The following is a 15,715-nucleotide window of genomic DNA, read 5'->3' on the forward strand; positions in this document are numbered from 1 at the left end:
GGGGATGGGCCACTCGCGGGGGGGGATGGGCCACTCGTGGTGGGGGATGGGCCACTCACGGTGGGGGATGGGCCACGCGTGGTGGGGGGATGGGCCACTCGCGGTGGGGGATGGGCCACTCGTGGTGGGGGATGGGCCACTCACGGTGGGGGATGGGCCACGCGTGGTGGGGGATGGGCCACGCGTGGTGGGGGATGGGCCACTCGCGGTGGGGGGTGGGCCACTCGCGGTGGGGGGTGGGCCACTCGCGGTGGGGGGGTGGGCCACTCGCGGTGGGGGGTGGGCCACTCACGGTGGGGGGTGGGCCACTCGCGGTGGGGGATGGGCCACTCGCGGTGGGGGGTGGGCCACTCGCGGTGGGGGATGGGCCACTCGCGGTGGGGGATGGGCCACTCGCGGTGGGGGATGGGCCACTCGCGGTGGGGGATGGGCCACTCGCGGTGGGGGATGGGCCACTCACGGTGGGGGGTGGGCCACTGGGGCGTCCACCCTGGACTGTTCCAGGAATGAATGCTCTGCCATCTCTTGCAGCTGGCGGGAGTGGTGGTGATGGCTGTTGGCATCTGGACCCTGGCGGAAAAGAGTGACTACATCAGCCTGCTGTCCTCCAGCATCTACGCAGCCACGGCCTGCATCCTGGTGGTGGCAGGGGCTGTCGTCATGCTGACCGGGATCCTCGGCTGCTGTGCCACCTTCAAGGAGAGGAAGAACCTGCTCCAATGGGTAAGGAGCTCACTGTTTCCTTGTCTTTGGTCCTAGATTGTTCCAGCGTGCCCAGATGTTACTCCCAGGTGGTTGTCAACAGAGTGATCCCAGGGGAGTGGGCACCCAGCAGAGTAGCGCCAGTCCCAGTGTTATCCCTACACCTGTCGCATGTATTACAGTGTGTGTCCTTTATGTAAAACTGCACACAGAGGGTCTGTAGTGTTTGCCTTGAAGCTAACGCTGTATCTTGTACTTCTACTCTCCTGGAAGAGCACAAAAACATTGCACTGACAGCTTATAGCTCACAATACCAGGAAGCGTACATGTCAGGGACTCGACCGTTATCAGGGTTAAACTGGTGGAAATGTGCAGGAAGGAACAGCAAATGCTGGTTTAAATTGAAGATAGACACAAAATGCTGGAGTAACTCATTAGGTCAGAGAGCATCTATGGAGAAACGGTGCCGTTTCGGATCGAGACCCTTCTTCTGAAGATCCGAACCGCCTCGACCCAAATCGTCACCTATTCCTTGTCTCCAGAGATGCTGTCTGGCCCACTGAGTTAAACTAGTGGAAGCTGGAGTTTGTAGCCTTGGTGTGTGTGCAAGCATGCGTGCATGCCTGGGTGAAACAGCTGATAAATATTTCAGTCTGTTGAGCTGCTGATTACACCTCAAGCTGGGAGGTCATGCTCAATCTGTACTCTGCTGTACATCATTACAATGGGCTACTGCAGTCATCTGCTATTACTGGACACAATCACTGTACACTTGCTTCTCGGGGAGCCTACTGTTCCGTGTTTCCCAGTGGTAAACGATCATGGATTTCCTGTCGCCCCCCCTGGGTCTCTCCGTCCCTCTGCAGCCCCGAAGTGTGCAAGACCCTGGGGTGCTGGTTCCTCACCTCCTCCCTCCCCACCCACCGCTAGCAGTGTAGTCTGATGTAGCGATGGTCATCACCTGTTCCCATGTCTCACTTACACCTGCTGAAGCAGTGGTTGAAGGGACCCTTTTCCAGAGTGCCCGGGAGTGGGTACATGGTCTGGGAATGCTCGGATGCAGGGGTGTCTCTCCCTGGACAATGGGATGGCAGCCTCAGTTACCCTTAGTGAGGTCAGATTGCCACGGTCCTAATGTCTAAAAATCAGAAGTGCGCTTCTATAGATAGCCTGATGTCAGGCTGCAGCCTACATGCCATCTCCTTGTTAGGGAGTGAAGAAGCCCAATGTCTGCCCTGTCACTGACTGCCTTCCTGGGCCATTCATTCTCTGGCCCATTGATGACGTGACCTTGTTCCTCATCTGCCCTTCCTCCACTGAATTCACACGGGTGAAGCTCCAAAACTGTAATTTCTCCAGAAATGCTGTCTGACCCGCTGTGTTACTCCAGCACTTTGAGTCTAACTGCATCTTAGTCTTTATTGGCTCAGCCACCAAGCATGACACCTGGAGGCTGCAGCGAATCGTCCGATCAGCAGAGAAGGTTATTGGCCGCAACCTTCCCTCCATTGATCAACTGTACACTGCAAGGGCCAGGAAGCGAGTGGGCAAGATCATCTCTGACCCCTCTCACCCTGGCCACAAACTCTTTGAATCACTTCCCTCTGGAAGGCTACTCCGGACTGTCAAAGCTGCCACAGCCAGACATAAAAACAGTTTTTATCCACGAGTAGTTGCTCTACTCAACAGCCATAAATCTGTAGCTACCCTTTGATCTGGTATTTTGTTAGTTCACATGCTTGATCAATGGTGTTTTATCATTAATGTTTTATTATTATTAATGTTTAGTGTTTTCTGGGTCATTCGTAACTGTCACTATATGTCATGTTGTTACTTGTGGGCGGAGCACTGAGGCAAATTCCTTGTATGTGAATACTTGGCCAATAAACTTACTTACTTACTTATTGCATAGAGGTTGAGGTTTAAGAATAGGGTGGTTGTGTTGTAAATCTCCAGGGTGTCAGCGAGGCCACACCTGGAATGCTGTGCAGTTTTGGTCCCCTAACATAAAAAAGGATGAGATAACTTTGGAGACCATACAAAGAAGACTCAAGACTCACCAGGTTAATTACCGAGATGAGAGGCATGTCCTATCATGAGAGGCTGGACTGTTTGGGTCTGTGAACAGTGGAGTTCTGAAGAATGAGGGGTGACCTTTATACAAACATACAAAGTCCCAAGTGGGTTTGACAAGGTCCATGTTGGGATTTTTAGTTTAGTTTGGTTTAGAGATTAAACGCCTTTCGGGCTACCGATTCCACACCGACATGCAATCCCCACACACTAACACTATTCTACACACACTAGGGACAATTTACAATTATACCAAGCCAATCAGCTTACAAACCTGCATGTCTTTGGAGTGTGAGGAAATCGGAGATCCCGGGGAAAACCCACGCAAGTCACGGGGAGAATGTACAAACTCCATACAGACAGCACCCGTAGTTGGGATTGAACTCGGGTCTCTGGTGCTGTAAGGCAGCAACTTTACTGCTTGCCACCATGAGTTTTGTTCTTAAGGGGCTGGACAGGCTAGATGCAGGAAGATTGTTCCCGATGTTGGGGAAGTCCAGAACAAGGGGTCACAGTTTAAGGATAAGGGGGAAATCTTTTAGGACTGAGATGAGGAAAACATTTTTCACACAGAGAGTGGTGAATCTCTGGAATTCTCTGCCACAGAAGGTAGTTGAGGCCAGTTCATGGGCTATATTTAAGAGGGAGTTAGATGTGGCCCTTGTGGCTAAAGGGATCAGGGGGTATGGAGAAAAGGCAGGTACAGGATACTGAGTTGGATGATCAGCCATGATCATATTGAATGGCAGTTCAGGCTCGAAGGGCCGAATGGCCTACTCCTGCACCTATTTTCTATGTTTCTATGTAAGAGAGTCTTGAACAAGGGGACCAAAATTACAGGGGGCCTTTCATTTGAAACTGAGGTACTGTATTGTAGGCATGTTCTCTCAGAAGTTGATGATTCCCTGGAATTCTCTGCCCCCAGGGTTGCGGAGGTTTGATCATTGGATATTTTTATGGTGTAGATAAATAAATATTTGAAAGATTGAAGAATTGAAGGTTAAGAATTGACAGAGGAGATCAGCCACGGCTGGGACACCTGAGGGGCCGAGTGGCGGAAGTTTACTCCTGTTTTCTTGTGCTCTTATGAGCTTTCACCTGCTCATATCTTCTTACAATACAAGAGGCCGTTGAGTTCATGCCAGCTCATACAGGTGACGTTTCATGTTAGGACCATTCTTCAGCCAAAAATACAATTTGCTTTGCAGATTTGGGAACTTTACATTTCATTCCTTTCTGCATTGTTAATGCGCATAGTAAACATCTGTGGGCCAAGAACCGATCACTGGTGTACTGCTCTAGTTGCATCCCTCCAGCAGGAGAAGGACATGTTTCTTTATGACGGCCAAGTTCTAGTTTGGCAGCTTGCCCCAGGAGTGTCCTATCAGTCACTCAGTGAACACGGCAGCAGCCTAGGTTGTGGAACAAATGGATCCATTTGGCTGAGGGCTGAGTTTGATCGACAGTGAGATCGATATCTTGATGTGACCAAATGCCACCGATATATATGATCAGCTATGATCTACTTTACAGGAAGCCCAGGTTCAAGGGACGTGCTCCTATTGCTTGTCCTTTGTATGTATGTTCTTGCATACGCTGAGCTTGCCCCGAGCTCCCAGGGCTTCCAGTGGGGATGTGTCTTGGCCGGGGTTGCAGGGGGCCACGCACGGAGCTGGGGGTCTCTGAGGGGCAGTGTTCCCGCAGGACAAATATCACCAAAATGTCACGGACCCCACACACATTCACCTACAAGAAAATGTAGAGAGTAATGGATGCAGTCCAGTCCATTACACAAACCGTATATCTACAAGCTCCCCTATATACTGTTGGGCAGAAGATACAAAGGATTGAAAGCATGCACCACCAGACTCGGGAACAGCCTCTTCCCCCCTGGTATTGGGTTACAGAATAGTTTCTCCATTATGGCTAGTTTTCACGGGGCGACTTGACGCAAGATGTAGCCAGAGTGGAGTGGTCGTGGTCTAGCACGATATCACACGATATAACGGGGGGTAGAGTAAAGAGTTCCCACGGTACTCGGCAATTCTGTCATTTGTCCATCTCCCGATCTTTCCCGTTAATCGTGAATGAACATCGTGGACTGTAGTGTAGTTAATCACGTGGCACAATTGATGTTACTTTGTGTCACACACTATATTGGTTTTTTTCACCCGAGCTCTTTAATGAGCTGAAGAATAATCTGTGTTTTTTAAGACAAATGTTGTTTGGTGTGATGCACCTTCTCTCAATATGTGCAAGAAGTCGTCTTTTTATTTTGTCAAATATGAATAAACACTGTATCTCACATTGACCGTGATGATTGTGTTATTTTATGATCTACTGAGAGGTGAAACTTTCTGTCTGAAGAAGGCTCTCGACCCGAAACGCCACCCGTTCCTTCTCTCCAGAGATGCTGCCTGTCCCGCTGAGTTGCTCCAAGCAACTGGTGTCTATCTTCAAAAAGGACTGACCAGGACTGCCTCTCTCTCTCTCTCTCTCTCCCTCCCTCCCTCTCTCTCTCTAGGTGGGAGTTGGGGGGGGTGAGAGACATAAGGCAGCCTGAAGAATGGGTCGCCTGTCCATTTCCCTCCGTAAATGCTGCCTGGCCCGCGGAGTTCCTCCATTCATGCCTGTGTGAGAGGGAGGGAGAGAGAGAGAGAGAGGCACACACAAGGTGGACGCGAAATTTCACCTGCCTGTTTCAGTGACAGACACACACCGCCAGTAAATGAAGACACCCCCATCTGTCTCCCCCTCCTCTCCCTCGACTCCCCCACCTTTCCCTCCCAACTCCAGTCCCGTCCCGACCCCCTGGGAAACTGAAGGTTTCCCGCTGTAATTAAAGAGTTCCCACGGTAGACTGTAAAACTGGGACCCTGGTTCTGGACTCCCCCCAACATCGGGAACATTCTTCCTCCATCTAGCCCGTAGATACGATTAGACAGGTTATTTAATTCAATTAATGATTTCTATCGCCCAGCCTCTCATCTTTCAATCGGGTTCGGCCAGGAAGGAACTGCAGATGCTGGATTAAAACGAAGATAGACACAACATGTAACTCAGCAGGACAAGCAGCATATCAGAAGGGTCTCGACCCGAAATGTCACCCATTCCTTCTCCCCAAAGATGCTGCCTGCCGTTGAACTCATTCTCTTTAAACCGGCATCTGCTGTTCCTTCCGACACATACACAAGAAATAAGCAACTTTTCGGGCCGAAACGTTGCCTATTTCCTTCGTTCCATAGATGCTGCTGCACCCGCTGAGTTTCTCCAGCATTTGTGTGTGTGGGTGGGAGTTGGGGGGTAGAGAGATAAGGCAGCCTGAGGAAAGGCTCGCCTGTCAATTTCCCTCCGTAGATGCTGCCTGGCCCGCGGAGTTCCTCCAGTTAGAAACTGCTTTCAGACAAAAAGAGACACACTGACATTAATGAAATGCTTGTTAGCTAGTTTTATTAGATTTGTATGTAAATAGCAAACTGGCTGGATTCACTCTATCCAACTTCCGGGTTCACCGTTCGCAGGAGTTCCCACGGTGACCGCAAGAGTTACTACGGATATCGCACTGGCCACTACGTTCATAAAATGTTGCAATGCTCAACCACAAGTGTACAAGTCACTCTTGGACAAATTCAAACATGTTTGAATTTTCTCCCGAGTACCCAAGTTACACGATTACCTGCCGTTAGCGCCACGGTGGTCCACGAATGCCGTACTGTTATCGCACGAGGTTCCCACGATGTTAAACTCTGGTTACCTCTTGCGTCAAGTCGCCCCGTGAAAAGGGGGTTTTAGCTTGGATGCAGTCCCAATCTACCAGCCTACGTCATTGTGGGCCTTAAACTGTTTGTGTATTTGCAATTTCTCTGCAACAGTAACGCTCCAATGCTGTAACACTATATTTTGCGCTCTGGTATTTTTCTCTTTGCACTCCCTGTTTTACCGTATATGGCTGGATTGTACTCGCGTATAGTATGATTGGATATGACTGGATAGTGCTCAAACAAAGCTGTTCACTGTATCTTGGTACATGTGATAATAACATGGGCGGACACAGTGGCACAGTGGTAGAGTTGCTGCCTTACAGTGCTTGCAGCGCCGGAGACCCGGGTTCGATCCCGAATACGGGTGCCGTCTGTATGGAGTTTGTACATTCTCCCCGTGACCTGCGTGGGTTTTCTCCAAGATCTTCGGTTTCCTCCCACACTCCAAAGACGTACAGGTATGTAGGTTAATTGGCTTGGTGTATGTGTAAGTTGTCCCTAGTGTGTGTAGGGTAGTGTTAATGTGTGGGGCTCGCTGGTTAGTGCGGGCTCGGTGGGCCGAAGGGCCTGTTTCCGCGCTGTATCTCTAAAACTGAAAAACAAAAAAAAAAACTAAAGCAAACAAAACAATACAACACATACGCACACAGACGCAGCCACACATGCAGACCTGCACACACCCCTCATGTGTGCCTTGATTGCTGTGTCTATGGAGACCAGGGTCACCATGGGTCTCAGCTCATGGCACTCGGCAGCATTGGAGATAGGCAAATGGTAGGCAAATAGACAAAGGCCAGAGGTGAAAAGACCAATTGTGTGAGATAGAATAGAAGGATTGTGTGGCCAATGGAAGTAACATAGATGGAAGGGGAAGAGAATAAATGGGGACAAGCCCAGTTGGGGCACTGGGAAGACTGGTGAGGGGAAGAGGAAGGAAGGGATATTTGTGGGTTACACAAAAAAGCTGGAGAAACTCAGCGGGTGCAGCAACATCTATGGAGCGAAGGAAATAGGCAACGTTTCGGGCCGAAACCCTTGGGTTTCGGCCCGAAACGTTGCCTATTTCCTTCGCTCCATAGATGCTGCTGCACCCGCTGAGTTTCTCCAGCTTTTTTGTGTAACCTTCGATTCTCCAGCATCTGCAGTTCCCTCTTAAACAGGGATATTTGTGGGTTAGTTACCTGAAATTTGAGAAATACCTGAAATTGGAGAATTCAATATTCATACCACTAGGCTTAAGCTACCCAAGAGGAATATGAGTTGCTGTTCCTCCAGTCTGCACCCGACCTCACTTTGACAATGGAGAAGGCTCAGCGAGAGAAAAATCAGTATGGGAATGGGAATTAAAATGGTTAGCAACCAAGAAATCCAGGCAAGTGTTCAGCAAAGCGGTCGTCAAGTTTATGTTTGGCCTTGCTGATGTAAAGGAGGCCTCATTGGGAACACCGGATGTAGTAGATGAGGTTAGAGGAGGTGCATGTGAACCTCACTTGCTGGCATCCCTGGATGGATGTGAGGGAGGAGATAAAGGGACAGGTGTTGATAATGATCTTGACAATAAGCAAAATAACAGGAAACATTCTGCAGGTCGGGAAGCAGCCCCTAGTTTACATAAACAGCTGTAAATTGCCACTAGTGTATGGTAGAATCTGCAGGGAGTTGATGGGAATGCAAGGAGAATAACATGGTATCTGTGTAAACGGGTGGCTAATTGTCAGCATGCACTGGGTGGGCTGAAGGGCCAGTTTACATTCTGTATATCTCTACAACTGTCAGTAAAGGGCACTGAATGCAAACTTGCTGGGAGAGCTCAAAGCAAGTGCTGGGACATTTAAAAGGAACCGGAGTAAAGACAGGGCAGGAGAACTGGAAGGGCATGCTGACAGGTTTGATGAGAAGGTAACAAAGGAGGATAACTTGGCTACCTGTCAGCAGTGCCTATGCTTCAAACCCTGGTGGCCATAGCCATCTTCAATTCCACTCTAGCATGGCCTGCCCCTGAGGTAACTACCAGTGATTGTATCGGGGATTGAGGAAAGGGTGCTTGGAGCAGCAGAGGGAACGCTAGGAATGTAAGCTCTACGTCACCCTCCATCCAGATAGCGGGCGTATTGCCAGACAGACTGCACGCCAGTCCCTGCCCCCTCAGTGCCTGGCTGTCTCTGCATTGTACCTGTGCTTAGTCAGTGAGAGCAGCAGAAGTGAGCAGACAGGGGTTGGAATGTGGGGCGGGCTGGGACCTGTTTCCTCAGTGAGGGCTGACTGCTGCTGCCGGACTGAATGAAAGATACATTCTGCTCCAGTGACCACAGGCCCAGTCACCCGGCAACTGTGGCCCAGTCACCCAGCAACTGTGGCCCAGACACCCCGGCAACTGTGGCCCAGACACCCCGGCAACCACAGGCCCAGACACCCGGCAACTGTGGCCCAGACACCCCGGCAACCACAGGCCCAGACACCCCGGCAACCACAGGCACAGACACCTCGGCAACCACAGGCCCAGACACCCCGGCAACCACAGGCCCAGTCACCCCGGCAACCACAGGCCCAGTCACCCCGGCAACCACAGGCCCAGTCACCCGGCAACTGTGGCCCAGACACCCCGGCAACCACAGGCCCAGTCACCCCGGCAACTACAAGCCCAGACGCCCTGGGCAATAAGGAGTCACAACACCCCTGGCAACCATGGTCTCTGGCCCAGGCTTCAGCAACCACCGGGACTCTCAATCCCAGGCCCTGATCCCCCTGGCAACTTTGTGAACCAGCAACTGTCGTCCCAACACCCCTGACAACGTGGGCCCCACACTCCCGGCCAGGGGTGGAAAACCCAGGGGGGGCCAGAGGGGACACGTCCCCCCCATGTTTTGAGAGGTGGGCGACATCCCCGCCAGGTTAACCTGCCTGGGCTTGTGGGAAATATGGCCAGCGCGGAGAAGCAGCGCTGGTATCCCGTCAGTCCAGACGGGGCTGTTAGATAACCCGGTGAGACAGGCAGTTGAGCTGCATTTAGCGCTGGATTGAGCCTCCGAAGCCTCGCGCGCATGTGTGAGTGTGCGCATGCTCGCGCGGCCGCCAAAAAATTGTGGCCCCCGTCCCCTCCATGTTTTGATAGTGAGTTCCGTTCTTGCTCCCGGCAAGTCCTGGAATCCCCCACCACCAGCCGCTGCATTGCCACCTCTCTGCTCAAGTGCTGCTTCATTCTGATTCTTGCCTGCACCAGGGTTGTGACACTGCAGTGTTACTCAGAATGCTCAGGAACTCTGCTGCATTTTGAGCCGATGAGATGGTAGCATTGTTCGTACAGCTCCGTTGTTGATCTTGGAAACGGTGACACTGCTGTGATGGGAGCAGGAGCTGGCAGTGTGCCCACGCTCAGCACTGTGGTAATTCCCAGGTGGGCCCTGTCATTGTAGTCTGGTAGTGTGGGTGTGAGCTGGTCTCAGGGCTGTGGGCGTTTACACCGAACACAATATGCCTTTAATAATGAGAGTCCTTTAGATATGTTAACAAGGCTGGGCCTGGCTTTGTGTTCAATTCCTGGGTTTAGTTTTAGTTTGGTTTAGAGGTACAGCGTGGATAAAGGCTGTTCAGCCCACTGAGTCCACGCCGACCAGCGATCCCTGCATACTTACACTATTCTACACACAAGGGACAATTCATAGCAGGCCATTTAACCCACAAATCTGTACGTCTTTGGAATGTGGGAGGAAACTGAAGATCTCAGAGAAGACCCACACGGTCACAAGGGGACCGTAGTCAGGATCGAACCTGGGTCTCTGACGCTCTAAGCTTTGTATGGCAGCAACTCTACCGCTGCGCCATCATCCCACTCGTTTGAATTTGAGTCCCAGCTTTATGGTTGCGGCTTGGGGCCAGGAATCCAGGATTCTGTTAAGGGCCTGGGTCTGTACCCACACCCTAGGGCTTGAGTTTATGTTTAGGGCTTGAGGTTGTTCTCAGAAATCAGGTTTGTGTTCAGGACCTGGGCTTAGCCCAAGAATCCGGGCTGAGGTGTTCCATTGATGCCTAGGGCCTGTGTTTTTTTCATGGTGCCTGGGGCCTGGGTTTGTGTTCAGTGCCTGAGGGCTAGCTTCCGGTGCACAAATGAATTGAGTGAACGGTTAAGTGAGTGCTGGCAGTGGCAGAGTGCCAGGCCAGTTGGATGGGAAGGGAGAGGGAGCGGCTGCTGCCATGGGAGCACAGGAGAGACCAAAGGACTTTGTGTAGAGCTGGCAGAAGCAGGCCGAGTCTCTCACTGATAGTACACAGTGAACTGTAGTAGTAAGGCGGGTCTGCAGAGACCGGTGATAACAACTAGCTGAATAATTTCACCACACCAGCAGCACCGTCAAACACGATCCACGTCTCAACATGGAGTGGGGGAATAATGTACCACACGACCCCAAACAGCCCCCCCCCCCACCTCCTGTGTGGCATTCAGTCAGTGTGATGTTCGGGGGTGCTGTGTCTCAGTGTGATGTTTAGGGGTGCTGTCTGTCGGTAGGTGCTCTCTGTTGGTACGATGTTTGTGGTAACTCCACATCTAACCTGGTTTCTCCCCCTTCATTCCCAGTACTTTGCATTGCTGCTGTTCATCTTCCTCCTGGAGATCCTGGCTGGCATCTTGGCGTACATCTATTACCAGCAGGTACAGACCCCTGACACCTCTTCCCTGACCACGGAGCCCTGTGCTGCTGAGATATTGTTCCTCTCACCTCCAGACACCCACCCTCCGCCACCATAGATGAAGCTCACAACAGGGTCTCATCCATACCCCGTAACACTGCTCTCTCTCCCCATCCCCGCACTCGCAACAAGGGCAGAGTCCCTCTGGTCCTCACCTTTCACCCCACCAGCCGGCAAATACAACACATAATCCTCCGCCATTTCCGCCACCTCCAACGTGACCCCACCACTCGCCACATCTTCCCATCTCCCCCTATGTCTGCCTTCCGCAAAGACCGCTCCCTCCGCAACTCCCTTGTCAATTCTTCCCTTCCCTCCCGCACCACCCCCTCCCCGGGTACTTTCCGTTGCAACCGCAAGAAATGCAACACTTGTCCCTTCCACACCTCCCCCCTCGACTCCATTCAAGGACCCAAGCAATCGTTCCAGGTGCGACAAAGGTTCACCTGCATCTCCTCCAACCTCATCTACTGCATCCGCTGCTCTAGGTGTCAGCTGATTTACATCGGGGAGACCAAGCGCAGGTTGGGCGATCGTTTCGCCGAACACCTCCGCTCAGTCCGCAATAACCAACCTGACCTCCCGGTGGCTCAGCACTTCAACTCCCCCTCCCATTCCCAATCCGACCTCTCTGTCCTGGGTCTCCTCCATTGCCAGAGTGAGCAACAGCGGAAATTGGAGGAACAGCACCTCATATTCCGCCTGGGGACCTTGCGTCCGGATGGCATTAACATTGACTTCTCCCAATTTTGCTAGCCCTTGCTGTCTCCTCCCCTTCCTTAACCCTCTAGCTGTCTCCTCCCACCCTCCTATCCGCCCGCCCTCGGGCTCCTCCTCCTCCCCTTTTCCTTCCTTCCCCCCCCCCCCCCACCCCCCATCAGTCTGAACAAGGGTTTCGGCCCGAAACGTCGCCTATTTCCTTCGCTCCATAGATGCTGCTGCACCCGCTGAGTTTCTCCAGCAATTTTGTGTACCTTCGATCTTCCAGCATCTGCAGTTCCCTCTTGAACACAGATCTGTTCGCCTGTTGTCCTTCTACCCTGTCGGTTTTTTTTTCTCTTCCATTTAAAAAATAACATTATTTACACATTGACGACATTATCCCCCTTGCCCTGCTCCCTCCAGCAGGCTAACCTGCCACTCAGTGCCTGTGGCAGGTAACACGACTTTAGTTGCCTGCCACGTTGTGAATGTAACTGGGTTTGGAGCTCGGGGCTAGATACGGGTATCACAGTATATTGCATGCCTTGTCAACTGGTGGGAAATATACACTGTTCTAACAATATCCCTCTGTTGACCTCTGCCCTCACACCACCTCGGCTCCCCCCCCCCCCCCCCCCCCCCCCCCCCCCCCACGCTCACTCCCTCTCTGCTCTCTGTCCCAGCTGAGCAAAGATCTGAAGACCAACCTGAGAGTGACGATGATCGAGAAGTACCGGGAGCCTGGACAGGAAAAGATCACCAAGGCCGTCGACAAACTACAGCAGGAGGTGAGGGCTCGCGGTCTGGAGCTCAACATGGGCTGAGTGGGCTGTGACAAAGGGAGGGGAATGTGAGGGGCTTGGGAGTAGCACAGGCACCCGTGGGTGGGGTGGAGAGCGGGGGGTAAAGGAAATAGATAGAACACTAGAGCACAGTTCCTACCGTCTGCTCTGTCTCTCCCTCTCATAATTTTACGTATGTCGATCAGATCTCCTCCAGCCTCCAGGGAAAACAATCTAAGCATGTCCAAGGACACCTTACAGTTATTATTCTCAAATCTAGGCAGTATTCTGTAAACCTCTTCTGCACCCTCTCCAAAGCCACCAAATCGTTTCTGTAATGAAGTAACCAGAACTGAACACAATACTGTAAATACAGCCTAAACAAATTTGCAACATGTCTTCCTGGCTCTTGTACTCAATACCCTCGATGAAGAAGGTAAGCATACCTCTGTACATCAATGCTGTTAAGCATCGTGCATATATTTTCCCCTTGCATTTAACTCCCAAAGTGCAACACCTTGCATTCGCTTGAATCAAACTCTATCTGCCATATATTTTCTTAAACCTGTAACTGATCTACATGCCTCTGTGTCCTTTGACTGTCACCAGTTCCATTAATGTTTGTGTCGTCTGCAAACCTGCAGACCAGTGTATACATTTTTGTCCAAGTCATTTATATATATCCCAACCAACAGTGGCCCCAGTTCTGACCCCCGTGTTATACCGCTGGTGGCTGCCCACCAGCCCGAATAGCACCCTTCCATCACAGCCCTCTGTCGTATATGGGTAGGCCAGTACTGAACCCAAGCTCCCGGGTCACCGTGGATCCCATGTATCCTAATCTTCTGTATCAGCCTACTATGAAGGACCTTGTCAAATGCCTTTCTAAACGCCATGTAGACAACATCCACTGCCCTACGCTCCTCAATCACCTCTGTCATCTCCTCAAAAAACTTACATCGAGATTGTAAGACATGACCTTCCCCGTGGTAGGAGATGGAGTCTGCCATTGCATCCTTCGATCTTGTTCGACCATTTCATTAGGTCTTGGACTGAGGTCCACTTTCCTGCCTGCTCCCTGGAACCTTTAAATATGACCTCTGGATATCTCATTATCTCATCACTGTATTCACATTCATTGATTCTAGCTCCACGGACAAAACCATACTGACTCTGCCAGGTTGACTTACAGTTTTCTAAATTCCTGCTCTGACTCCCCTGACTGTGAATGCCAGTGTGTTCCCACTGGCTCTTGTCAGGCAAACGAGCTTTTAGTTTCCTGCTCTCTGTCTCTCTCATTTCTCGAATGAGAACATGACATTTGCAGCGTTGCGATCCAGTGGGTCACTCTGCCTCTGGTGCCACTGTAGGAGAATGGCCAGCTTTCAGTCCCATCAATGTCTTACCTCTGGTGATTTTAATTGTATTAAGTTTCTCCCCTATTGGCTCATAATTTTCTGTAGGTTATTAGGTTGCTTTTGGAATCTTGTATTACGAGGAAAAGTACAAAATACTTGTTGAAAGTCTTTCCAATTTCCTTATTACCCATTATAAATTCCCCACAGTCATCCTCGAAGGAAGGAACGTTTGCCTTTGTTACTCTCTTTACTCTTACTGTTGCTTTTCTAGTTTATTCTATCTATTTCCTCCCTCTATTTATTTAGTTACCCTTTGGTTTCTAAAATTCTCCCAATCTGTCGCTAATCTTTACAAAGCTACACACCTATTCCTTCACCCAGACACAATCTTTACTTTCATCACTTAACTGCTTGCCAAGTGTTTATTTCTCAACAGACGATATCTCTGTTGGAGATCACAAAATATTTTCACAAATATCTGCCATTAATCTACTCTCTTGTTAATCTATCGTCCAAGTCCTCTCCAGCAAAAGCTGCCTCCACACCTCTATAATTGCCCTTATTTAAACACCACTAATTTCAGACCCGAGTTTCTTGTACTCAAATTGGAATGCAAGATTCATCTCTCTTCCCATAAATTCTTTACTACAAAAATGTTATTTCCTTCCTCATGGCTACATTGAAAATAGCCTGTTCCCAAGTTGGTCTCAGAAAAGATTTCTGGAGCTGGAAGGTGGAGGAGGGGCTGAGGGGGGTGAGGGGGGGGGGGGGGGGGGGGGGGGGGGGAAGGGGGGTAAAGAGGTTGTGGTAGATGAGCTTGAGGCTGACATGGGCTGGGTGAGGAGAGAGGGTGGAGGGGTTTGGGGGTGATGGAGAGGGAGCTGGAGGGATTTGGGGAGGGAAACTGGTGATTGAATGGGATGGGGAGGGGGAAGGCGATGGGGGAGAGAGGGTGGAGGGGCCTGTAGTTTGGGAGGTATGTTGGGAGCAAAGAGGAGGGTGGCTGGAGGGGGTGAGTGGGTGCTGGTGTCGGGTCTGGTTGCTACTGTGGGTCGACCTGACAACATCCACCCCCTCATCCCTCGTCTGCCGGTCGCTCTGCCTGTTGTGGCAGCTCAGCTCCAGGGGGAGGTGCTGTGGGGACAGGGGACTACTCCGTGTCCAGGGCTGTCACCTTGTGCCTGAAGCCTCCACTCTCTGCCCTCAGTTCCACTGCTGTGGGAGCAACAACTCGCTGGACTGGACCGACAGCAAGTGGGTGAAGAGTTCCATGTCAGGGGGGCGTGTGGTTCCAGACAGCTGCTGCAAGACCAAGGTCACCGGCTGTGGCAAGAGGGACCACCCCTCCAACATCTATAAGGTGGAGGTCAGTGTCAGAGGGCTGCTGGTGTGTTGTTCTGGAACAGTGTGGGACTCGCTTCCCCATACTTGTAACCCTCGCTCCTTGTGTTGTTGTGCGATGATCAGTGCCCAGCTGCTGAATGACTGGCATCAGCTGTGGCCTGGTGTGTCCGGCTGTGGCCTGGTGTCCAACTTGACGGAACAGCTTTCTTGCTTGGTTTCGACACTATCCTGCCCACTCCTCTCCCACAGTAATGGGGGAGTTGCTTGCTGCCTGTTCAAGCTCTGTGTAAGTTCCCATCCCCGAGCT

The 15,715-nt window shown here is 51.3% G+C and overlaps 1 protein-coding gene across 1 annotated transcript in view; it reads left to right on the forward strand.

Annotated features, from left to right (window-relative positions):
* The window catches only part of LOC129705902 (CD151 antigen-like), a 29,024-nt gene that overhangs the window by 10,996 nt on the left and 2,313 nt on the right, over positions 1-15,715 (forward strand). Inside the window, exons 3-6 of the mRNA XM_055649803.1 lie at positions 532-723; positions 11,110-11,184; positions 12,608-12,712; positions 15,272-15,430. Of these exons, the coding sequence (XP_055505778.1) occupies positions 532-723; positions 11,110-11,184; positions 12,608-12,712; positions 15,272-15,430 (531 nt within the window). The remainder of the gene's footprint in view (positions 1-531; positions 724-11,109; positions 11,185-12,607; positions 12,713-15,271; positions 15,431-15,715) is intronic.

The sequence above is a fragment of the Leucoraja erinacea genome, chromosome 18 (assembly GCF_028641065.1).
Source record: "Leucoraja erinacea ecotype New England chromosome 18, Leri_hhj_1, whole genome shotgun sequence".
Classification (NCBI taxonomy): domain Eukaryota; kingdom Metazoa; phylum Chordata; class Chondrichthyes; order Rajiformes; family Rajidae; genus Leucoraja; species Leucoraja erinaceus.